This window comes from Netta rufina (genome assembly GCF_964035555.1).
Source record: "Netta rufina genome assembly, chromosome: 7".
In the NCBI taxonomy this organism is placed as follows: domain Eukaryota; kingdom Metazoa; phylum Chordata; class Aves; order Anseriformes; family Anatidae; genus Netta; species Netta rufina.
The window spans coordinates 25,724,652-25,751,583 of record NC_140130.1 but is presented as its reverse complement, the minus strand read 5'-3'; the positions used below and the strand labels follow the sequence as shown (position 1 = coordinate 25,751,583).

At 39.9% G+C, this 26,932-nt stretch overlaps 1 protein-coding gene across 1 annotated transcript in view; it reads right to left on the bottom strand.

Moving 5' to 3' along the window:
* SORCS3 (sortilin related VPS10 domain containing receptor 3) overlaps positions 1-26,932 on the bottom strand; it is a gene marked incomplete at both ends in the record, with an annotated part of 273,965 nt that overhangs the window by 55,904 nt on the left and 191,129 nt on the right. The window contains 5 exons of the mRNA XM_084290216.1: positions 3,723-3,825; positions 4,518-4,664; positions 6,447-6,626; positions 9,518-9,607; positions 22,233-22,351. Coding sequence (XP_084146342.1) covers positions 3,723-3,825; positions 4,518-4,664; positions 6,447-6,626; positions 9,518-9,607; positions 22,233-22,351 — 639 coding nt within the window. The remainder of the gene's footprint in view (positions 1-3,722; positions 3,826-4,517; positions 4,665-6,446; positions 6,627-9,517; positions 9,608-22,232; positions 22,352-26,932) is intronic.

Genomic DNA, 26,932 nt, shown 5'->3' with positions numbered 1-26,932 from the left:
CAAACATGAAACCAGTATCAATTTGAAAGTTGACACTGGTGAGAAACAGAATTACCAGCTTACTTTCCCAACAGACTGCATTGCTCATAATTGCAACCCACTAAAGGCAGGCTTATTCTAGACCTACATATTTGAAAAACTGCATAGGAAACCATTTGGAACACAAAAATCATCAGAACTGCAGCAGAATGGCCACCGTCCCTCGCCACTAGATACTCCATTGTGCACACGTCTTACTCTCAACTTTCAGTCATCATGCTCTGGCTGGCAAGTTGGATCTCTGTGATCTGCCAGTCTTTGTCATGAGTAATTACTTCTGTCTCTACTTGTCATGTAAAGGAGAATATCCAAAGACAAGTTACTTGCACAACCCCGTTTAAAGGTGAAACCCAGGCACCAGTGAAGCTCATGATTAGACTAGAAAGCCTATTTGAGATTCTGTCAAAATGCTCAAAAACTTTGCAGATCTCAGAACCTGCAGTCTAACAAGCAAAGCTTCTTCCTGAGTCTACTAATGTTTTGGAATTAACAAGGACTGTGATGTAATGAAATATTAGCTCCCTTTAAAGGAATCTTGTTTGTTTAGATCTGAAACTCATCTGGGGACAGAAGCAGTGCAGACAATTAAGCTGTGTCGAATGACTTAGCAGAGAGGTAGAGACCATATTGAGCATAATTCGAGACAATATTGATTATTCTCATTGACCTAACAAATTGTGAGCCTCAACTTATAGCCCTTTTGAATGAACTACTCTGCCTTCACCATGTGTTAGAAAATGGATACGCCACACATCAAAGCAGTGCAAAGTTCATACATCAACTTGAACTCTATATACAAACAGCACAGCAGAACACCATTTGGAGACACCACCTCAGAGCTTGAAACAGCTTGCAAAGGTCCCTCATCTGAGACAGCAGACAGAACAGTGATACATCTTAATCATGTAATCATGAGTTTGTACTAAATCCCCAGCTCTCTAGAACCAATCTGAGCATACAGCAATAGTATCAAGAGTGACCTCCTATACCTGAAAAATTTGCAAATGTTTTGAGCAGACCTTGTTAGCTTACTCCCCATGTAACCCTGAGGTCAGCATCTTGCTTCTGTTTCCAAAGCTAAAATGCCTACAAGCACCAGGTTCACTGAACAGTATAGGTCTGTCCTAAGCTAATTAACTCTGACTTCCCTGCTTCCCAAAGCACCCAATGGCTTAGGGAAAAGCTATCTGTTTTTCCTGCTGGTCTGTCAACAATACCTTCAATCAGTGCTAGGTGGGATTCTGGTGGTATGAAAGCCTGTCCCATAAGAAGCAGGCAGAGGTAGCACTGACATACTCCATCATAAGATCTCCCAGTGATAATGGCCCACAACCACTATATTGCTGCTGAGCCTGTGATTCCTTTATTCCAAGTCCATTTTTTACACCGTGAGCCACTTTTACACCTTCTGAGTAAGATTATTTTTAAAACGGGTGTAATTTCCATGGAAGGAGGGAGAACTAATATTTTTTCTTCAAAAAAATCAAAGGGAGAGGTGACACTCTTACACATCTGTAGCATCAACAAGAGCATAATAAAAACACCCCAATGAAAATGTTAATTGAATTTCTGACATTTAATGCTGGAAAATGAGAAATTAAAACCCAGATGGAAGTTGACACACTCCTGTCAGCATTATGGAATAGAACTAGGCACATTGTTGTGCCAACTCTTTTTCCAAAAATAAAACATCTGGCTCAGGGATGCATGATGGCTCAATAAAGACTTCTCCATCAGTGTTCAGGATATAGAAACACCACATTGTCCACCTAGCTAATCTTCCTTCCCTCACACCAGCAAGAATAACAAGACTGTTTTAGAGGAAGGTACGAGGAAATCCCGCCTGTTTTTCTGTGTAAAGCTGTTCCATGATTTTCTTCATTCTTTCCACCTAAGATTCATTCAGCTATAAGGATTCAAACCAACACCAAATATACTAACTCCCAAGCAAGTGAAGAGGATTTTGATATTAAAATATAATTCTTCCATTAGCAAGAATCTAACCTCTGCCCTCCTATTAAGTCTGAGCTTCACTTCGTTGCTAGAAATGCACCACTGTAAATCAAAGAGCAAGATTGCTTAGCAGAGGTTCTGAGTAGCCCATGCCTGTAAGAATAAGTTGTAATGCTTACCCTGGAACACATTTGCCAACATGGTGAGACACTCCTGTTGTTGTGAAACTGGTTAGTGGAAACAGATGTGTATATTCCCAACAGGTTAAGCTTTTTATTGTACAAAACAATAAGGCAGAAATTATATTCTGCCTCTTAAAGGTTAATTGTTAGACTGGGAAAGCATTCATCCCATGCACTGGCAGCTTGAAAAGAACCTCATTTACTAACAATTTAGATCAATGCCTAGAATCTCACTGTTCTGCTGCCTCTGCTTCCTAAAAGGTTAAAGAAAAAAGTCTCTGAAATCACAGCATCATGGCTAGGGCTTGCTCCTACACATCCGTCTAGCAAGTGTGACCTGCCAGGAGTGATGACTCCACTCGGCTAAGCATAAGAAGATCTGGAGGTTTAAACCAAATTATCTCGCCCTGTTTGGCCTGGATCAGTGAACTGGAAATCACACAGTGTTTCCCTTGTTGAGCTATAAATGTCATGAAGGGAACCTGTGTTTCAGGTTCTGCCTTAGTCAGGCAGACACATGGAAGTACAGAAGAACATGAGAATGGAAATGGCTGGGAGAAATGGTGCAAATTTATAAAGGCAGTGCGCTAACATGACACAATTGCAAGCCACTTGAATTAAAGAATTAAGAACTAAACTGCCAAAGAGAACTAGAGTTAAAATGAGCCTTGGAAAGAATGGTTAAGCTACTTGAATGTATTTGAACGTATGTAGGAGCCTCTCTGTGAAAAGGCACCCTCTGCTTCAGAGATCAGCTTTCAATAGCACCGGCCATTCAGAAAGCACTTTGTTGTCCCAGCAGCTCCCACAGAGCTGTGGGAGCTCAGACTACGGGTGGTAGCTCTATCCATCCTGATTAGGTTGCATGCTGTGTGCAGGCAATGGAGGACAAAAGCATCTGTGACGGTTGTCAAATTAATTACAATGGGTCATCCACTGCCACCGTGCCAGTATTGTAGCAGCTTGTCATGAAAATATTGCAACCTGCCAAAACACCTTTTTGCAGAATGTCCCACAGCACTGATGACCCATGCAGTCATGATGAAGTGCTGCCAGTCTTGGAGCAACACAGTGTAGAAAGCAGGTACCATGCACAAGATAGGCATTCATGAAGTCCAGGCTTCACCCAACAGGCTTGTTAAAACTCTGTTGCTCAAAAGGTGGAACATACCAATACTGCCTGGGAGCATAGCCATGAATACAGGCTTATTCTCATTCATGATAACTCCAGAAAATTTGTAGACCTGTATCAGTGGTTGCAATGACGTCAAGAGAGAGAAGTTAATAATGCCTGTTGGTAATTATCCCATGCACATTTGGGCTCAGACCTGCAGATTGGTTATTGCATAGCAACAAATACCTGGCAGACATTATGCTTTTTGAACAGACCACATGCCTTCTCCCAGTCCATAGCACATGAGAGTTAATTAGCTTAGCACTTGGTGAAACAGAGCTGAAGAAGACTTTTACACTAACAGAAAACACCTCACACACACTCAGGCTACAGGTGAAGTACGGGTGAGTGCTGAGAAGCACTTAGGTTCTTACCTGTTGCCACCAGCAGTCCAGGGGCTGTCTCCTTGCTAGAAATGCTTCCTGAAGTATATGGATTCTCTGAGAGTTGCAGGTGTAAGTGCAATGAGCAAAAAGGCTGTTGACAGGAAACAAATAAAAGGCAGAAGTTTCAATTCACAGTAAGTCAAGTAACAGAGGAGTCCTTGGTGATTGCAGATAGATGCTCTGATCCTTCTGAAAACCAACCCCTCTCCTTTTAACACTGTTGCAAATAGAACGATATATTCAGTTTCTGAATAAGCAATATAAAAATAGCTGAGAGCAGGAGAAACAGAAATGCTTCATTACAAGAGATCATATCTGCATTTGTTTTTACCAACAATATGATCTAGAGCACTTCCCCTTAGTAACTTTCATATTCTGATGTAAGTTCAATAAAAAAGGTCAAGCAAGATGGTAAGAATTTTCTTTTTGCATAGCTTCGTAGATTTTAAAGGAAATCTACTCAACTTGCTTAACACCTAGCAAGTCAGGAGAAAAAATCAGGGAAAAAGTAACCAGTAAAAGTTCGGGGGAACTCCACTCCTTTGAAACACAGGGGCTACAGACTACTGTAAAATGCCTGTTCACTGAATGTTGTTGAATTATGTTGCAAGCCCAACCTAACGTTCTCATCCATAAACTGTGCCCCGTTTTGAAGCACCTGATTTTGCAAATCTCTGGCAAGAATCCTTCCTACCCACCCTTATGTGAAGTTCTGTCAACCCGGAGAGTAATGTAAGAGACACTAAAGGAATTGACTGTGCTTTAGAAAGGTCTGCCACTCACCAGCTGGCAAACTACAGGATCCCCTCTTAGATTGGTGGCCGGTGCTTGCAGCAAACGCCAGTCTCTGCCCTTGTTGTAGGTAATGAAAGTCTTGATTTGGTCATCTATCTTTTTGTTAGCCAGGAATATGCCTTTGATCCCTGCTACCTAGGAAAAATGGAGAGAGATGAAAAAAATACATCGGAAAAACAAGCCAAAGGAAAGGCCCATCTGAGCACTCTCAGCAGTGGAAGCTCTCAGCAAAAGCAACAGTCATCTCAGTCCAGCCTTAGAAGACTGTGAATGGCATTACAAATACACCTACAATGCCTTGTGCAGTCCCTGTCTCTAGAAGGGAAAGACAAGGATGTTCACAGAGCAAATCCCTAGCAAACAGCCCAATTCTAGGTTTTCCTGAGTGGTTGCAGACAGGCCTATCATGGCATTGCAGGGACAGCATGCACATTTAGCTTTATGAGCCCAGGGATGTGGTCTGCCCCACTCCCTTCCCAGATTTCTGTAACACAGGAAACAGCAGGTTACACCAGAAGCAGCATGGAATCTTTTTGTTTTGGTCTTTTTCTTCTTTTACGCAAAATATAGAAATCCTGAATACGCTGAAACATCGATGTTTTGCAAACTTGATTTCTTCACGCTCCTCAATTCCCAAATTCTGTCAAAATCAACCCAGTTGTTCCAAATGTTTTGATTTTTGTCAGCAGACCCAATTCCAACAGAATATGGTCCTGCCAAAATGTCCCCAGACAGATTTCATGTTTAATCTGGTCTCTGTTGCACAGCTGTCAAAGTGAGACAGGAGGAAGGAACTTGTGGCAGATCTGGAACTTCCAGGCAACAGCCAGGATGAAAATCCTTCTGGTTCTAAAGTTCCCTGAGTGACGCTACCCTTTGAATGACCCCATGAAAATCTCTATTGGCATTTAACAGCAAAGGTTGATACACAGCTGCAGAGCACAGACTTTGCCCAGAAATTGGAAATAAAGCATGTTTACTTCAGCTGGTTCATCACAATACAGATTTAATTATTTTTTTCAGAGGCAGGTAAATATATTTAAGGAGATGGAAGTAAAATGTAAAGCCTGTTCTTCATATTGATCCAAGTGTTATTTGTGAGTTTTCTCTTACTGCCTTAAACCACCTGGATTTTTATAAACAAACTGATGATGTTGTTAAATTGTCATTATTCAGGCTGAAATAAATGTATAATTCTGACTTTTATATGAAACTGGAAACATATTTCTTTGTGTTATAGTAAAACTTCCCCATGTCAGTCTGCAGCCACTACTATTAGTATTATCAAGTACGTAATATTTCTGTTTCTTCCTGGCAAAGTGCTGAGCCCTGAGCCTCAGCACTTTGCCTTCCAGGCAACAAGATATCAACCCACCAAAGCCAGAATGCTTTGAAGAAACCAGGAACTGGAACAACTACTACTGTTCTTGGTCAAGGCTGAAAAGGCTAGCAGCAGAAGAAGAACAGAAGATGACAAAGGGTAGAAGTTTTCCATTTGCTATATCTGGGCAAATGACACCTATGAATTTTTGCTTACAATTTATGAACTGTTCAATGCTTACAAAGGTAGAATTCATATTCCCTGTCTATGAGTAGGTATCTCTAGATGTCCAAGAGGAAACCCCCTATTTCTAGACCTTCTTTACACGTCTACATTAGAACGAGAGAGATAACTGTTTTCCCTTTTGGAAATGTCACATAGCATAACTAGTCATTGACTTGAAAACAACCAGATATCACACCAGTAGCAGAATGCTCTACATCTATCCCCACATGAGTCTGCTTAGCATCAAATCCAGTAAATGCCTCTCGGCCAATCCCAAAACAAATGGAGATCTTGCAGTCCAGGTAAGAGATTTACACTTGCCTGAACTAGCAAGCAGTGGCTGTTCTTGTAGGGTGACCTTTACTACATACCTCATAAAGGTCTATGATGATATTCCCTTCCAGTCCTCTACTGCTTTTCACATTTTCCAAGGCCAGGGTGAAGTAAACCCCTCGGGTGTCTGAGATATACAGGTTGTATGTGTCGTTTTGGTTCCACTCTTGAACAGCTGCAAACACCTGATTCTCAACTGTGCTGATAATATGCATGTCCTGTTAAAAGAAGACAAAAGGCCTATTACTAGCATCTCTATATTTCTTTGCCCTTTGGGACATGTAGTAATTACCATGACTTATGAAAGAATGGAGATGGAGCATGAATTATAGGTATGTTAAACAATTTTCTGTTAGAGCGAGCCAATAAATTACCACCATTGTGACTTTTCTGCATTTCTATCTTTTAATGACCACCAGCTGGGCAAAGCATTTTTGCCTTCTTCATTTTTGGTAGCTTCAAGGAATTTCATCCAGCTTCATTTTTTATTTATAAATTTGAAAGTGAGTTTTATCACTCATGGAAGATTCACAGCCTTGAAGCCTGGAGTCTTCTCATAGTCACTAGCTCTGGTGTAGCACCAGGCTAAACGAGAGACAATTTCCATTCACATGCTGAACTAAGAGGCTGTGCTTCCGACAGGTAAATGACCCGTTTCAAGAAACAAGAAGTGAGTTCACGTATTTTTAAAGCTGAGGCGTAAAGAATAGTTTGAGCTAATGCTGGTAGTGATTTTTAATAAGGCACTTTTCTATTAATAGTTTGTTCAATACAGGCTATCAAATAATCCACCCACCAACCTTTGCCGGAATCCTGTTGGTGACAAAGACATGAAGGTTGAGCAAGGGTTTTTTTCCATTTAATTTTAATATCAAAGAGATTTGACAGTGCATTTCCTCAGTATTTGCTCAAAGGAGGTTCATGACCTGGAAATGATTTCTAGGGTAGTGATGTGTATTGAAGCACTTCATCCTTGCCACCCTTGTTGAACAAACTTTGGATCAACTATAAGCAAAAGCACTGCAATTATGTCGGTCTTTATTTATCTCTTTTTACCCATTCAAAGTTTCCCCAAGATGCCAAGAAGCCTTCACTGATTTCTTGCACTATTTCTGCATCAAGAAACCTTACTTCTGGAAGTCTCCCAAAGGACAGAGAGACTCATTTGGGGTAAGAGTGTCTGGGAGAAAATCAGCTTAACATTCCTATCTTGCCTAGGAGGTAACCTACATGTAACTTTCCGTGTGAGTTATCTAGACAGAAAATAGGGGTAGAGTAGATAGGAGACTTAACATAGCCTATCAGTATGGAATGTGGAGTAAAAATGTTTGAGAGCCTATTTTTTTTCCCCACTAAGTGCAGCCTGTGGGAGATTTGCCATTTCCATCAATGAAAGGAGACTAAACCGGAATGTTTGGTTCCTGCCCAACAGCTCTAATTCTTTGAAGATTAAGCACATACCCAACCTAGTCCAGCAGTGTGACAATAAAGCAAATCACCCAATGACTTCAATCTGTTTTAACCAGTTGCAGTGAAAATATTGCATTACTCTATTGCCAGCCTCACATATGTACAACTCCCGCAGAATTCATTAATGTACAGCTGACAGGATAGTTATTACTGTACAGCAAAAATGTTCTGTTAACTAAGGACAACATAAACAAGCCTTTATATGTCTAAAAGACTTTGCCAAGAAACTTTAAAGCAAAGTAGGTTTTTGTTTGTTTGTTTTTATGACAAAAGCAATCCTGATTTTATACTATGCACAAGTTCCAAACCAGGGCCACTAACAAAACATAGCAAGCCAGCAACCTACAACATCATCAGTCACTCAAGGAGGACAATCACAGGGCACCCATTCTCTCTATCCACTTGTCTCTATCATTTGAATGATGAGCAGCTTTCAGTGCTTCATAAGGTGGGGGCATAAGTACTGCTTTTTTCCTGAAAAATGACAGCAGTGTTTCTCAAAAGTCTGTGCACTGACATTGTGAATCCCACACCACAGAAGGACAACAAACAAAACCAAAACTGTATCTGTGCTACTCAAGTGTCAATGCACTGTGAACTGTCATCAACCCAAATATGAAGAAGCTGAGGTGCAACGCCAGGAATTCAAGACAGATTTCTCACAACTATTTAAAGTTTGCAGCTACAACTTAAGGCAAGCATCCCATATCTGCTAGACTGTAGATACGCCACAGGCAATCAGAAAGCTATATGCAGCCAACCATGCAAATCTGCCAAACAATTTTACAATTATCCCACAAAAATTCTCACTTGTGGAAAGAAGTAAATGGGAAGGCCATTACTGATGATTATCAGTCCCATACAACAGCAGCCTTAGTATCCATTCTGTGGCTACAAAGAGCAGTCTGATCTGCTCATCAGGCTACCCAGAAACCTGTATCCAGACAAGGCACTGTAAAGGTTGGTCCCTTCTGCTCTGTACAATCCTAAACATTGACTGAACTAGGGAATTTTAGTCTAATACTTAAACAGCATCATGCAGTGGTTCTGTTTGTCCAAAGCATCACCAAGGTATGACTTCCAGGGAGCCATCTCCACCTCCATGACTTGTTGAAAATATCCAGCCATAAGATGGAGACAGTGGAGCTGACATATCCTATTCTTCTCTCACTGTATGGAGACTGCAGGAGCGCTCAACATCGTAAGCATTCTCCAGAACCCCTGCTGTCATGGCAAGGCTTATCAGAGAAATCTTCAGTACAGAACAGAACAAGACTGGGCAAAGGTTTTACACAGCAGATCCATCAAGGACATGAGGAACAATCTGCAGCCAGTAACACAGGCTCAGGCAAGGATCTCAGTGAAGTAGCATTTTTATTTGGTTGGTTCTATGTTTTCTGAGGTACTTGTTCATTCCCATTTGCTCTTTACAGAGGAAAAAGGAGCCTGGTCTTTCTAAAATGCTCACTGATCAAAAGCAGTAAGAGATACAGATCCCAACCTCATATTTAAGAAAGATCATTCAGGTAGCACAACAAATGTAGCTCCCCACAGAGGAACTCCACTGAGGTGCTTTACCACTGGGCAGGCTGTATTATTCAAGATACTATATATCTGTGTTCATAAATGGTGCACTCACCTTAGGAAGAGAGTATTTGGGCAATTTAATCTGCGCAAAAGGCTCCCGTCTGTATGACACATAGTAATTTGCTCTTCCACCAGTTGTCACCTGTGGAAATATCAAAGAAAGTGAGTGATGGCCCTTTTGAGACATCCTATGCTGACATTTTTAAGAGGGGTTGATAACTTTTTTTTTCCAGATATCTTTTCTGTGACCTGCACAGCTGTCCCTGAAAGCCTCTGTGTAACTCCATCAAAGAAATCCCAGACTTGGGAGGGCTGGAGCATTATTTACTTAAGCTGTGCTATTGTACTCTCCACTCTGTCTCTTATGCTTCAATTCCAGCTTGATTTTAACATTAGGTATCTCATAAAAAAAGGAAGAAGTGAGTACAAAGTGGAATAAAGAAGAAGATCTGGTTTTCACCACACCATTCCAACACCACTACCTTGGACAAGTAATTTAAAGTCTCTGTGCTTCCGTTTCTCTTCCGTAAGAAGGAGATAACCTCTTTTCTCTGCTGCTTCACAGCTTTGCTTGTTTACACCTCGGATCCACAATTGTCTGCCAACAACCTTTTGCAGTGACTAACATGAGAGGAGCACACTAGCATTATTTAATGCAAACAGTAAATACAATGAGCTCTCTCTTGGAAAGCTGGAGCTAAGCTCTTAGGTGCTCTTTGTCACTATTAAGCTAGTTTCCTTGAAATCATACCATCTCTGAATGAGGGTGTGGGGATAACTGCTACACATCCAAATCTGTGCTTTTATGGAGTGAATGAGCTGTAAAGACTGCATATAAATGCCACACATCGATTAGATCTACACCTGATAATTTGCAGTATATGGGATTTCGAACCTGTCACTAGTCTTAGTCTTGCTGTGGGTGTTCTTTCTGGCACCATTTCAGGCCTAGCTACAATGAGGCTTACAAAGTTGAATTTCCTATATTCTGCTGTTTTGGCAAGCTTGCAGGTTTGGAGATAGAACAATACATACAGCACTTCTCTATTATATGGATTTGTTGGCTTAAGTTTCCAGTAAAGCTAACAGAAAGGTCCTAGATTCTCTCCTAGATATGCTCCCTTTTATCTGACAGTGATATTTCAGAACAAGCTTACAAGTAATATTGCTATAACATCAATTATATTCTCAGTAATGATATCACCTCTAGATGGTAGTATTCTTCTCTAGAGAAGCTGTCATTTGAAGGACATGACATTAGCGGTCATGAAATTTGATATCTAATCAACTCAAGATAAGGCTTTTCTATTGACAGTTTGAAGAACTGGAAAGAAAGGAAAGGTTAGAAATAGAACAGGCTTCTACACTAAGACTTTTCTTTCTGCTTATTTGACATTTTTACTTGTAATGATATTGCAGTAGTATTTAGTACTCACTAAATAAAATAAATAAAAAACAACCATTATGGCATACACCACATAAGAAGGCAGAAAACCAGCCCAAACCACAGTGAGCTGAAACTGTACAGACAACGTATAGCTAAAGTTGGAAACAGACACAAAAAACAAGAGCAATTTGCTTACAGTCTCAAAACAAGCCAGTGGCAGAGACAGAGAAAAAAGACTCACTTGACTCACTTAAGGCAAAGCTCACTGTGTACTGGCCTAGTAGCATTTCTGGGCCCTGCTCTTCAGGTGCAAGGATGGTGAAAGGGCTGTCAGTGTTACTCCAGAAGGATATCTTTCCCATCTAATACTACCACTATCAAAATCAAGTTTTTGACAGCAGAGAACAGACTATGCAGTTGATACACCATCAGACCAACTCAAAAGCAAAAAATCATTTTTTCAGTAATTGTATCGATCAATTGTAAAAACAATGCCCAAAGTATCCCTCACTTCTAGGTCATGCTATGTGAACAACGCAGGGAATATTTAAATATTCCTTATTCTCTTGGTGGTATTTCTGACCTCCATTGGAAGAGCCAATTTCTCAATTGGTGTAACGCTGCCTCATACACTCATTTTACACCATTCATGATTTCAACATCAGCTCATTATTTGTAGCAGAGTACAGATTTAATTACTGTGTCCGGTGACTACTTGGCTAGGTCCCTTGGCACCTCTTCTGATGGACTGAGACATGGGCATTTACTTTTCTTTAAAATAATAAGAAAATTTACATACTTCATGGGGATGCTGTGATGATTAATTAACATAGGAAATAGTCCACAATCTTCAAGCTACTCATATGAAAATATGGCAGAAGGAATATCAACAGGTGACCAATTCCCCCCATGCCAAGTTCTATTCTAAGTCTGTCACACACAAAAGATTTTACATAGTTAAAAAAAATTATGCCACTGCAAAACTTAACTGTTTTTTTCTTCTTCTTATGACAGAAAGGTGAAATTATAACATGATTCAAGTTCACTGTGCATTAGATGAATTCCCTTTCAGTCCTCTACCTGGCACTAGATCACCTTGACAAAGTTTTAGAAGCAAAAGTCTTTGTGTCCTGTGGTCTTTCTGAGCCAGTTAGTTTGAAGCCACCCACAAATTCTGTTGGCAAGAGTTGTGTGAAGCTTATCTCAGCCAGGACCTCATCTTGCATGATTTACACATCCGTGGTTATAACTGTTCTAAAAATAATGATCAAGCCTTCTATAAAGTTTTGGCAAGCACTGTGGTACAGAATGAATTTTGGAAGGCCCAACTTAATTTATTTTGATGAACTTTTCTTTTTCCTATGAGCAAACTCTCCAACATTGTAAATCCCAGAGATTATGATACTGTTTTCCCTGCTAATGCCTCCTTTTAGTTCACATTTGATGACTGTCACCCAATTATTTGCTGTGAGCTCATCTGTCATGTTCAGTACAGAATTAGCTGGGTTTGTCTTTTTTCCTCCTCCTTTACTAATGACTGGCTTGTTAATCTGTTTTTCTGGATTTCTATTTTATGTGTTTAACTGGGCTTCTGGCCCATGGAAATGATTCATTTGGACGAATGTGTTTGCCATTAAACACATTTGTCTTTCCTAACCTATGTTTTCTTCCTTCCTCCACTCATGATCCACTACTCTTCTTTAATACTTGCATTATTATTATTTTTTTTAACAAGATGAAAATCTGGTCTCACATCAATCAACACGTAAAGAAATATGAGAAGTTTCCTTTTAAAAGCCCTGAGAGTTTCAATATGCTAGTTCATCATCCATGCTGACCTACAAAAGGACAGATTACATCAAACATGGAAGACAACAGAAGTATTTTCATAAGGCTGTGGAAATTGTAAAGAATATATCACAGAATCCATTCATCTCCATAATTTCTGAGACATGCCTAGAAACACATGATTCTTTACGAGCAGGTTTGGGTTTTGTTTAACCAGAAAAAAAATAAAATTAAAAAAAAATCTATCATCCAAATGAGATCAAAAGGCAAGCAGGAGGAGTTATAAGGAGTTATGATGTCCCAGAACGTAAAGACACCCATAATGATGGCAGACACTGCAGATCACAGTATATCAGGCTTCAATCTCATCTTCCTGGCTAACTGATGCTGGCATCCATAATTCCTGATGTAAATCGTGTATTGCTGTAACCAACACAGAACTACTAAATCTCCAAAATGACTCTGGGCTAAGCAAGACTTCAGCTGCCTCCTGCTGCTCAAAGACCCCACAGAAAGGCTAAAGGTACTCGTGCTGATGCAGCCTCTCATCAGCATTGGTGGAAACACAATGACAGCATGCAGCTAGCACGTGATTTCTAAGCTAATGGCTGAAAGAGAACAGAGGACTTTCCTACATTTCCTACATTCTCAGCCTGGGTGGTTTACAAGGATAACAACCACTTGCCTTGCACAGTTACTGGAACAGGACATCTACTTTTCGCATTGTTGATAACGTTCAAAGGAAAAGAGAATTGGTAATAGCACAGCTCAACCCACAATCATTAGACATGTTTAGACTTTGTAATTCCTGTAATTTACCTCCCACTTCAAGCATTGTAAATGGCAACTCAGTCAGTTTACAGAACCAAATTTAAAATTTCCTTATTGACAGTATGTCTTTGGATGTTATTTCCAATAAACTCCCTACTTTTTGAAGAGATAGGCTTCCTTTGCTTGTCAAGTTCCCTCCTTCCCAGTAACATGAAATCAGTTGGTAGGAGTGAAAACTTGAGAAACACTACATCAGCAATGTAATGACACCCTTGATTTGTGTTTTACACCTCCACAGAATGCCATGGCATCCTTCCTCACTGTTTTAACCTTAGTTACCCTTTCTCCTTCTTGAGGGCATAGCATCCCCTAAATTGATTTGTGGATTTAAGCATGGAGCAATTATGACATTAGGCAGACAAGCTTGCTCCTTAGTAAGTGAATTTGCTGTTTTTCAGAGCCAGCTGCTGTCTGAGCCTTGTACAAGTTTTGCCAGCACGAGGAGTGAAAAGTCATGTCTCCTCTCCCAAGCTTAAGCCTGTTAGTCACAAGAGATTCAGGAGATACAGTGAGCTGGTCAGAGGAAGAATCCACGTGCATTAGCCTAATGTAATGTTCTTCTTTCTTGATTTCTCAGCGTGGCCAGGACAATCACCTTTCAGATATTTCTGTGTACTGAGGTTCTCCAACGCCCTAACATAAACCACACCATCTAGGCTGAATTATCTCCCTGTGGCTTTTGTTAAAGTCACCCCTTTTGCACATTCATTAAGGCAATACACAATGACAATGACCTGAACATGAGGAGATAGGACTCTATGCTGCAGAGACATGCATTACTGCTTCCATGGGCTAAGCACCCTCAAGCTGCCTGCTAAATTCAGTAGGCTTTGAAAGCATGCCACATTTTAGAGTGTCAGACCCATCAGTGAAAATTTGCTAAGACAAAGCTGCATTTATTTTACTGTCCCTGTTCACTTCCGTCAGAGCTATGATGGCAAAGCAATAGGATGGAGTAATCTTGAGAGAAAATACTAGATTTGTTTTAAAAGCATCTCCTGCAGAAAATGTGCACAGTTACTCCAAAATATAAGCCATGTTAGAGCTGCAAATGCACACTACCCATACAGAAACCAACTTAAGAGAGGTGGATAATTATACACATTAAATCTCATGAGGGATTTCAGAGGAAACATATGAGTCTGCCAAAGTAATCCTTTACATCTCCAGCTGCAGACACTGTTGATAAATCATACAAGATGTGGGAAGGGGAGAGAGTGATAAAAAATAAAAATAAATAAAAAAAAAAGTACAGCACAAAAAGCCCCAGAAACAAGATAAATGCAAATAAATAAATAAAAGAAAAATGATAATCAATCTTTATCAACAGATGTTTAGCTTCATGTTCCTACTCTGATAACATTTGGCACAGCAAAGATGAAATACTGCTAGAAATGGACAAAAAACACCCAGCAGTGAATAGGAAAGTAGCCAACTACTTACTGCCTGTCTTGCTTTAAGAAGACTTTTAACTAGCACCTGGGTTGCATTTTCTTTCATCTGTATGGATTAATTTCCCCCTCTGGAGAGCTGTCCAGCATTCTGAACAGGGGCAAGAGCCATTTTAAATAGGGGCAAGAGAAGATCAGCTGTAGCAGGCATTATTCACCAGTAAAACAGGTGTAATCTTGTTCATCATTTAAACGTCTTCATCCTATTAGTTTCATAATAAGCTTTTAATGATTTCTTCAATAAAAGACTCAAAGACCAAACCCTACAAGTTGGAGAGTGCTCCATTGTCCCGCCAAGCCGTTCTCTCTACCATCGATTGCAAAGATAAAAATCAATTGGAGCTAAGCAGGGTGAAGTTAAAAATAAATTGCACAGATTGATTTCTGTTAAGACCTTTGGCTCCTAGTTAAAAAATGGAGGAAAGAAATATATATTTGAACATAGTGTATTTAGCTTCTACAGAAATCACGAGAAGGCTCTAGACCGGGAAATCAAAGTTTAATTTCTTCCCTATCTCATTTCACTGGGAGGTTTCACATTAAAATAAATAAATAAATAAATTGCTTTTCTTTATTCTTGGGGAAGTTTTCTACTTAAGTTATTAAACTGACAGCTTGAGAGCTGAAGTTCAGTATCCATACGAACTGGTATAACCTCAACTGTGGTTGCTGGTTGATGTCTACTCACCTGACAGCTGTATTTGATTCAGCAAACCACACTTATTTAGCCCAGCCTTAAATACTTGATAAACTTGAAATATACACTCATGTCCTAATAAATGTTGGCACTTCTAAGTTTGACTAAATAACCACAGTTACAAGCAATAATATAGTAATATACTATTTCTCTGAGCTAAGCTCAAACATAGATATATATAGCTTATAGATTAATTAGGAACTTCTTTTTCTCCATAAACCTTCGAAGAGAAATGAAATGTGCTCCCACCCCAGTTCTAAAGCTATAAATAATGAATATTTTTCTTTTTTACGGAGCCTGAAAAAAATACATTATCATAAAGGTATCAACTTTGATAAAAATAGAATTTGATTCAGATTTTAAAAAATAATAACAATAAGAAGCAGCATTTTTTACAAAAGCCATTTTTCATCATATCACTTCAACTAAGATTTTTGGACACGCATTGATGAGAATCCAAGCATGCAGAAAAGGTAGTATTATTGATAGGTGCCCTAAGAAGCTATCAGTAATTATGGGCAAATGCTGATATCAGTGTGTTTAAGGGGAATTTCTGAAGCAAAAGACTGAATTGATTCAACAGCTTTTGGCAGAAGTATTTGGTCCCATGAGCCACAGGAATTGTTTAGATGTATATTGTGAGAGTTACATTTAGCTGCTCTATATAAGAACATCTAGGAAAATTCTGGATTTGCTTGTTCTCGCTCATCCTAGCGAGCAGGCTAAAATATTGCCCTGCCGTACACTTCTCTGAAGTGAGCAAAACTCTAAGTGTAAAATTACTTCAGATGATGAAGAGCATTTTGACAAACTTTTCCCTTTCCACATGGAATTCCTGCTGTCTAGAATAACTGCAGCTGCTCCCACGCTGCTGGATGTGCAAGCTGTGAGTGATCACCATCCTCTGCTTCTTAGCATCCACACTGCCAATCCCATCTCATTCAGGAGGACTATTAACAACAGCCAAGACCCTCTCTTCCCTGCTCACCTCACACTTCTGCCTTCATTAGGTCATCCTCAGAGGAAAGGCAACCACCAGAGCAGCTTAGCTTTTTGAGAATGGGACCTTCACATATCCCGTGACAACCTACACTGGAGGAATCAGGAGGCAAGAGAGAGCAGTGCAGCTCCTGGGGTTCCCAGGATGCTGAGCTACAAATGAAATGACATAGAAAGCTGCCAAGAAATCTTCCCAACAGGGGAAATAGCAGAAGGAGCCAGGGAAGGGACAACAGCAGTGATTAATACGTTGATGCCTTGGTACCTGAGAACCAGGAAAACAAGACCCTCTTAAGAATTTCAGCCCACACTTAAACACCTTGATAAATTACGTTACATTTTGTAATATGAGTGGAAAAGGGAAGAGGCCCCCATGTTCTCCCTCTTGAAAAGCCTTGGGAAGTGAAACTTAACACCTCTCAGCATACCTCTCTGGATAATGGTGCAAGCAACTTCCCACTTAAAGTGCAAACAGAGCAGAACCTGAAGTGAACAGAGCCCTTTTCAACCAGGGCTTGCAGGTGTCGTTTCTTGTCCCTACAAAGTGACACCACAAGCCTTTAGCCCTAAAGGCAGACCTAAGAGTGTCCATCTCAAAAGGCATTTGTTTGGCCTTCTAGAGAAAACAGTCATCACCCCCAAACTCAAACCAGGCATCAGCTTCTTCTAAAACTCGGAAGAGCCCACCATGCCCAGGAGCTCTGCCAGTGCCATGGAAATTGCTGAAAGTCTGAGCTACATTTCAGATCGACTTCAGCTGCAGATGGTACAGACTCCCTGTACCATCTCAGAGAAAAATAAAGACATAAAAAACAATCATGATAGGTATTGATTGCCCATCCACACATCTCTGTACAGCCAGTTCAAATCAAATGGTTCAAAGTTACCCTGAGGGTCTCTAAGCATTGACAGAGACAGAAATTTCAGGGAGGAATAGGGACAGTGTTAACTGGATGTTGAGCTAGACTGGTATGACCTCTGGGAGGAAAGCCACACACTGAAGAGTTTACACAAGGAAAACACAACAAGATTAATAGGGAGGAGAAATATTTTATGAGACTTACTTCTATAGTTTGGGGGAGGGAAGGTATTTTTCACATAACAAATCCTTCCTCAAGTCCGTTAGGATCTCATGAGTATGCCCAAAAGCTTATCCGTGCCTCTTCTAACTCTATCAGTTCTGATCCCATAAAAAAATACTACCTCTCCCTGTAAACTTTGTCACTCACATCCTTAGCCCACTAGCACTATAACAGCAGTACAGCCAGCAATCTTTATACCACACAACCTGGAAAGATTAATTGTTGTTACTGTCCCTCGCCAGACATGTGGGAAAATCCAGTCCTTACCTGGGACTGCACCACTGAGCTGGGAACGCCCTTAGTCCCCGCTGGTTGTCAGATTTGTCCAGCACAGGACTCCAGGCACCCAACGGAACCACTGAGTTATTGCACCTGAGATAACCTCCACATCACCATTACATAATTGGGAATGGCTTTAACTTTGCAATAATTAGCTCCCTCTGCCAGCTGCAGGACTGCCCACTTGAACGTTGCTTTCTGCAAAAAATGGGGTTTTACAGCAAAGTTGATTCCCAATGCCATTTTTTTAATATCCCCATTAGTTCTTAGACCACCACAAATAAGCAACACTGTACTGAGAATTTTTCAGCCCAGACTTTTTCGCTCTTTGCAATAAGCAATGACATTTGCTCATGCTTTCTTGCATTTTCTGCGGAACTTTTTCATCTGTTGGCAAGGAAACTTGCATAGATCATTCCTGCTCTTTCACAGCTACTTTAAAGAACTAAGTAGCATTGATATTATTTGCTTGCTTAGAGAAAAATAAGAAGTTTCTGCTCCAAACAATACTTCTCACTCAAAACAATTTTCTGCAAAATAATCCCCACGTTCATTAAAGTGTTGCATTTTAGTCTCTTTTCAGCAACCTGAACAATTCTATTACTCATACTGATACTTGACTTGCTTGAAAAATCTTTTCCCCTGAATAACACTGATTTATTTTTACCATAGAAATTCTCCAAAATATCAATAGCCTAGATACATATACAAAACAAAAGATAGTTCCTAACCCATGAGTCTTATAATGTAAGCTCTTTGTCAGGATATCAAATCTTATATACAATTTCAGGTTACCTCTGCACCTGACTTTAGAAAGTGATACGAATTCAGTAGAAAGTATTCAAAGGCACTTATAGGGACAGGTGTGGTACTGCTTTAAATTACTGGCTTCACTAGTACACAGCTCTGTAATTGAACATAACTGACATTCACCTTAATGGCAAAGTTGCAGCTAATATTTCATACACCTTCATAAGATTAGCTTTTTGTGTACAGTAAATAAATTCATGCTTAATATCATATTACAAGGTTTTCTCACAAATAAGTGATCTACTTTGCAAGCTATGCAAATTTTAACTATGAAGGAAGGAGCTGATATTGGCTTCTGGCTACAAGAGAGCAATCTTGTGAACTGAATGAAATCTTATACACAAAACAGAGGGCATGATTTTCTCTTTATGTATCAATTTATACAGACTTACCCAATCTTCCAGCTGTGCTAGGTATCCTTCAACAACTAGTGGTCAATCAAATAGAAAGTCAATCAATAAGTTCAGAATGATCACCTACTGTTCTATTCATAAGAATGATTAATGTTATCTCTTAGTAGCTACTTCTTCCCTCTTCATTACCTTTTATATTTTTCATTTTGTGCTGTTATTTATCTCCTTTGCCTAGTCCCAATCTTTTCAACCTCTCTTCATAGGCAAGTTTCTTTCAAGCATAGGATCATTCTTATTTTTCTTTTTTTCTGCTGTAATTCTGCAAGATCCTTTCAGAAGTGATGCACAACAACACTCCACATAAGGAAGTGTTGATTTATAATGGCACTATAACATTTTCCATATTTTCCCTTCTCCTGAGCATTATGCACCATAACATCAAATCTGCTTTGAGAGCACAGTTATACAGGTTAATTCTTCCCAGGAATCTGACACTACAGGCCTGTTTATCAATTTGATTAGAATGGATATACACTGGTGAATAGCTGCATACAAATAATGCGAGATGTTGATATCAATAGCTGGGATTCACCTTCCCTTATTATAGCTGTTGGAAAGTTATAGGTCTTCTCTAAGCTATAATTAGGTGCCTTCTAATGTTAAAGACAAAAGAATATACAGAGAGAGACCTTTCTCATCCTGCAATGGGTGTGTAGGATAAAACGAATTGCCCTTGAAGGTTCTGACCTGTCCACTCTAGAGAAACACAGACTACTGGCTTAGACTAAAATCCTAATGCTTTCATGATGAACATTAAAAGAAATGAGTTACCCTCTTTACTCCACAACACTACTTCTGATTTGTTCCAGCACAGACAGATGGGAGCTCATGCACCTATCTTTTATGCAGCTATTAAGCCTCACCAGGTTCTTAACATTTAATTTGATATTTATTTATTCATCTCTAATATTTGAAATTCAGAAGAGCTGGCTCCCATATTTCTGCCCAAGATTATCCAGACAGAATGATATGCATGAGATATTGCACACGGTGAATCCAACACATCCCATAATAGGCAGCTACATCACATGGCTTCGGAGATTAATACATCCAGGACATATCAGTACTCCTACATATGTACCAAGCAAACACTCTGCAAAGCCCATCGACCATATGCTGGACACGGTGGATTTAACACACCTTCAGCTCAGAAAGGGGTGTGCTGTGAATCTGAAGTGTCTGTTTCTTGCTTGAGAACTACATGGGCTTGGTCTGTGCCCTGTTTCCAGGCATTTTTTGCATTCCCACAAGAGGGATGCAAAAAAGAGGGAAAAGCAATAGGCAACCTGTGAAAGGGAGAGTCTCCTGCCTGCCCAAACCAGTAGAAATGTTTAGTTTGTGCATTTAAAATTTTTGAGAAGTGGGGATATATAATTTTCACTCTGAATACCCATAACATTGAAACAAAACAATACCGAGGGCATCCAAATCACTCGAAGTATTACAAATATATGCACACATTTGTATACAAACTGTTTTTTTTATTATTATTATTTTTTAACTTGAAGCAATTGTTTCCAGTCATTGCTAATTTAAGTCAGAGGAGTGCACACACCAGGCAGATGTCATCACTGCAAGCTCAAGCTTCTACACAGAGCATTCTTCCTGTAACACAAGTGAGAGCCGTGCAATGAGGAATGTCTGCAAGACCTCAAGCTAACCATAAAGAATTGAATGCTCCACAATGCCCTCAGCCAGATATAAACCTCCAGATTAACAAAGTCTTTCAAAAATACTCCTTGGTGAGTAACAGCATTTATTGATTGGAAAGCCTTTGCCTCTAGTAAAATCATGACTAAGCTGCAACAGCTACACTCTCACTGTATTCTAGCAGCAGGTCTCTCCCCAACACCAGAAGAAGTAGTGGAAGGCTGGGTGTCATGGGAGGATCAAGGGGGGGCTGTGGCTTCCATAACAATCAATCTTCTCCAGAGCAGCTCTCTCCCCTGCTCACACAAGGAGGAGACTGCCTACGCTACTCATGTGCATGCATTTTCCATATTGCAGTCTTCCTGGGTCATATGGATTTAGTCTTTCACCTTATCCCAGCACATATTATCAGCCTTCCCACCAAAACTTCCATTTTAAAGAATAATTTCACAATAAATGGTGCAGAACTTATGATTTGTATGTATTAAAATAAATAAATAAATAAAATAGGAGCTTTCCTTAACCCTATCTTAGTCAAAAAAGGAAGTGTGTGTCTTTCCTTTGCCACCTGGATTAAAGTTTCTTCTCATCTAATTTCCACACCTCATCATCATGTCTAATCTGTGTCTCCTGAGTTCTCTACATCCTGGAATTACCACAGCCTAGACTATGGTCTTCACTCTAATGGCACATCTTTGGGAATTTCTCTTAGACACCGTATGATTCTTCTCACAACTCCATAGGTATGAAATAGGGAGAGATGGCCTCATACCATTCCACCCATGTTTTCTCAGAAAATCTCAAAAACTTTAAGTTTCTTGTTTAAATTCTGCCACTTCCTCCTCACCTACAAAACCCTCATCAACTAGCTGAATAATTTACAGCCATCTTCTGCCTTGAAGGTGTCCTGTAACATCTTTTTTCCAATCCCTCTGCTATTTTACCTCCCACTACAAATCTTTGTTCAATCCATTAACATTACTTGACTGTCAAATTAGCGTAAACTTTCCATTTGTTAAAATGATCACTCACACCTTTCCTTTGCTCTTCTCTGTTCTTTTCAGTTCACAGTAGCTTCTTTGCAATTTTCAAGTAGACACAACAATAGCAAGATAGAGTTTCTGCGAAACACGTGGACCCTCATGATTATCGATGAGCAAACTTTTAAAATATACCAGATTAACATGAGACAAGTGAGGAACAGAGATCAATTACGTTGTTTCAGACTGCATCGCCAATCTAAAGTAGGTGGATATAGACTCCCTGCTCTTACAGTTTGCAGTCCCACACATTTGTCCTAAGAATATGCCTTCTCTCTCCCACAGAACAAATACCTTGTGCAGGCAGAATTCTTGTCACGTTCTCATCGAGTCAACATACCTGGATGAAGATATATTCATCCTGAACAACAAGGGAGCTGATGTCAATGGAGCGTGAAAATGGCCCAGTCCTTTTGGTCTCTGAGCACTCCTGGATCCGACAGGTCAAATAGTGGGTGTCTGTAATGGGAGAATATGTACACATGAGAAATACCCATGTAGAAACCTTGTCTGAAAATGTCATCAGCAGCTCAGAAGAAGGTCTCCTGAAGGGAAGTCTTAATCTCATCTCCAACTAACTGGACATTATTGCATGATCCACCTCTGACCTTTAAAACTGTAACTGCTCACTGGAGTCGGGAATTCATCACACTTCCATACCCACTGTTCCCTTTCCCATCGTGCAGATATCCCTCTGACAAGTGGAGGGTACAGGTCATAAATGCATCAGAAAACCAATGATGATACCATACAGAGAAGAAAAGATTTCAAAAGCCACCTAGGTGGAATTTATCCATTCCACTGTCCTACTGAGTATTATATTTCCATTCTCCCCCTAAAATACCCTAGCCTGACAACTGTTTTTTATTGTGGGAGTAGCATGCAAGGAAAAAAAGAAGTTCAAACCAGCACTATTAAGTTTAATTTATTCTGCCGTGAAAATTATATGTTTATCACCAAATTAACAGTTATTATAGCCATATATAAGCTAGGTAGGAAAACACCATGGACATGAAATAGCATGATTAGCTGAAGAGTCCTAAAAGTAGCTACATACAATAGATGTAAAATACTTCTGTCTGGAGGGAGGGCAGGAAGACCCTCACAGTAATGGCATGCCCTGCTAGTCCTTGGCATTACTTGAGAGAAGGAACAGGACTGGGAGAAAAATGTGAAGACATAAGGCAGTCAAGATTCTTCAATAGAGGGGCCTGGATGAGAAAGCAGATATATAGCCAGATGCTCAGAGTGGCAAGAAGAGACAGGCTCACCTCCAACAAGCTGGCAGAGGTTACAGGGGATTAAGCGTCATTTCACTCAGGCTAAGAAAGGATCTCATGAAACAGAACAATCATGGCATTGTGTCTCTGGATGTACGTAATCTAAATATGCCATCTCTGCCTTTCAACTGCTCTTCTGAAAACTGCAAATTAGGAAGAAAATGAAAATACAACTAAAATGATGGCTTCAGTGATAAAAGGGTCATATCTTTTACACTGCAGCACTTTTAAAGGCTTCTTAGCTTCAAGCACTTGTTGACTTTTCTACAAAGGGTGAGAACATACCATTCAGGATGAAAACAGTGAGTTCGTAATGACTGAGGTGAGCTTATTGCAGTGGTTTTAGTTCCCATGACTGCACCTATTAACAAGAACCTTGCTGAACTAACCCAAAAGGATAAAAGAAGTTCCAATGGGCTGCAATTAGCCCAGCAAAACTTCTTATAGGATTGTCCATCCCTTAACCTTTGCAATTGTTTTTCATCTGTGTCTTTAGAAACAGCAAAACGTGTTTAACTGCAAAGCAGTGGGGGCACAACTGAGATCCTCTGACACTCAACTAACTGCCTTCTTGTATTTAGAGACAGATTTGCCCATTCACCTTCCATTGCCTAGTCCCACCGACAGACCCAAAGAATGCAAAAAGAACACAAAGCAGGTCAAATGAATTTAAAAAAAAAAAAATCAACCAAATTTTAATCTGATAAATGTCCATGCCCAACTGCATCACTAAAAGCCTGTGTTTAAAGGCTGCAGACCTGGTACAGGCACTGGGAATTCCAGGTCAATAAGAGCTACGTGGCTGATTCAGAGCAGTTGCATACATCTGGCCCTGCACTGAAAGCATAGCCCGGTGATGGTGATAAAGCAGCAGTAACAGTTGTCAGTGCCAGCTCAGAGTTTCTAGATGTAATTAATGCATATGGTGTATGGTGGAACATGCCTAACGTAGAGACAGTGCCAAATAATTGGACTAGCAGACTGGCTGTGCTTTCTCCCAGCATAAAATACCAGCAGCAGTACAGAGGCCAGATCCTTTGCTGGGATAAATAAAGGCTTATCATCAACTGACATACACAGACTTCACCCAAAATTGCTGTTTAGGTCCTGAATGTGGAATCTAAGGCATCTTTACAGTGGGTGGAAGAAAATCCTGAGAAAACAAGAGGGTCTTACATATTGCCATTCAACCAAAAGAGCTCAGCAGCCTTGACCTGTTCTTCGAGGTAGCACTAAAATTAGGCAGAACCAGGAGGAGAGGTCAGGAGCTATATTTTTAGCAGCTCGTTCCCACCACTATGTTCTCCCACACAGTCGCCAGGATATTCTTATCTTTCCAAAAAGGGGATAATTTGCTGCTGCTGAGTGACAGAATGGGAGGAGGAATAAAAACCTGTCACAAATAAATGCAAATAAACCACAAGTGTTGACATGACAACTAGCTTCCTGCCTGCTGAGAAATGTGTCATTTCGAGTGTGTTACACCAGCAATCAAATATACTCAAAGAATGGCACTCGATTAATATTCACAGGAAGATGGTGGTGAAGGGGGGTAGTGCCCTATCCACTTTCCATTTAGTAACTTGTTTATTTATTTTCATATATTTTACAACACAAAACCTGCAGAAGAAAACATAGGCACAAAAAAAAAAAAAAAAAAAAAAAAAGATCTTCAAACCTGTCTTTGTATATAAAACTAAGTTTAATTTTGAGTTTCTTCCTGATGTCCCACATAAAATGAAAAATAATTCCCATTAAAACACATCCCTTTAAAACACACACACAAAAATCCCCCTTTAAAACACAAAATCCCCTTTAAAAGTCAGGTAAAAATATGACAGGGTATAATAAACAGTAACATCTAAGCAAGAAAAAGTGCCATGCAGCTTAACAAACCTCAATGTGGATATTTTGCAAGGCCAGAGGCTCAGACTAGAGAAAAACCCAAACCAACAGTTTAAATTATAATATTCCAAAACTCTGAGGATTTTTTTTTAAAGTAATAATCCCAGAAGACCCTAAACTACTATCTTATAAAATCATCAGCATCTCCTTTTCAATATTTAAATTCCCAGAACATCTCACATTTTTCTGTAAGTCAAATGGTGAACTGCCCCCGTGTTATCTGCCCAGCACTCAGCTCATATGTGAGTATGACTGAAAGCCAGAAACCATCCCAAGTTCCTGTCCAAGGATGGATCCCCAGAAGGGCAGGTGGCATGCACCCAAGCTGTGCAGCCCTATGAAGCCTTGCTTACTTTTCACTGGTTGATGCATGCCTTAAGAGAAGTTGGCTTCAGTCTGGGGAGTATTTCCTGTTTACATAATGTCTCAGACAAAAGCAGAATTAGCCTTTTTCTTTCTTTTTGTTTGTTTTTATTTTCACTGCAAAAATAGTTGAGAAGTGCCCCCTATTTCCTAGCTGGCCTCAAAAACTTCTTGTGCTTGTAACCTAACAGCCAGCTATTTTCTCAGCCCACCCATGAATGAGGCAATATGGACATCAAGCAGCCTGAAGGCTTTGCTGCAGCTCCAATCCCAACATCCATGCCTCCCCACAAACCCTTCCAACAAACTTATTTGACTTAGGCTTACAGAGTGACTTTCCCAGAGGCATATGCATTTTCCAGCTGAGGAGCTCAAAACACCTCCCCATTGTTAATTAACATGGTCACCCATAATGAGAATTTGGTGCATGTTATTATTGCCCAGGACTTAGTTACTATTACCTTGTTTTATCTTTCAAGTTTTGTTTTTATTTTTAATTTACTCTTTTCTCTGTAATTAAAATGTTGTTTATTGTATCATACCTGTGAGCGAGGAGATTATCTCACCAAACATCATGAAGTTTAATATATCTTTCCTAGGAGCACTTGTGGGTGCATGTGTCCATGTATTTGTATTAGCTCCCTTGCATTCAGCCCCATCCTTCCTGCTATTACACCCAGGCAGAAGGTACAGTGCCCAAGGCTCCTACATGTTTTTATAATTTAGAAACGCAAGCCTAGATTATTATTCAGCTACAATAGCTCTGCCAAGATGTTGAAAAAAAAAAAAAAAAAAAGTGAAAATTTTGATCTGCCGTAAAAGACAGGAACAGCTTGAGATCAGCTAGGCGCTGGAATTCACAGCATCTTGCAAATATTCAGAGAGACAATGTACTGGGGCAGATTATTTTTGAGAACCATTCCTAATGACCAGACAGACAAGACCCAGGGAGCAAGACGTCTCAAAGGACATACGACAGAAGAGTGAACAGGACTTCCACCCCCCAGCTCCCTGAGTTTATTGATAGCCCTGACTCATTTATGGATGAACAATACTCTAGCATGTCCCACCACCTGTTTGTTCCCAGCCATGGAATGTATTTATGTATTTTAGGCTCCAGTGTCTGAATCAGTATTAGATCAGTTCTTGAATCCCATGAGTAATTACTGTTAAAGAAGGAAAAGAGGAAAAAATAAAATAATAATAAAAAAAAAAAAACATCGTCAAGTTTGGGATTCTGATCCCAAATTCCACACACCAAAGACAAATGCCCCTCTAGAAGACTTGTGTATTTTTAAAATGGTCAGGGACATTGAAGCCAGGGATTCTAGTTCTTGACTGGATCCAAGCAATGGGAATACTCAAATCTCTGTCTCTTAACGCATCAAGTAAATGCCTGAGCCACCAGACTGACCTAAGAGGCATCATAAAAGCCTCCTTTTCATGCCAACCACCGAGGGAAAACTTCAGTCGCAAACTTTCCAGCCAAGAG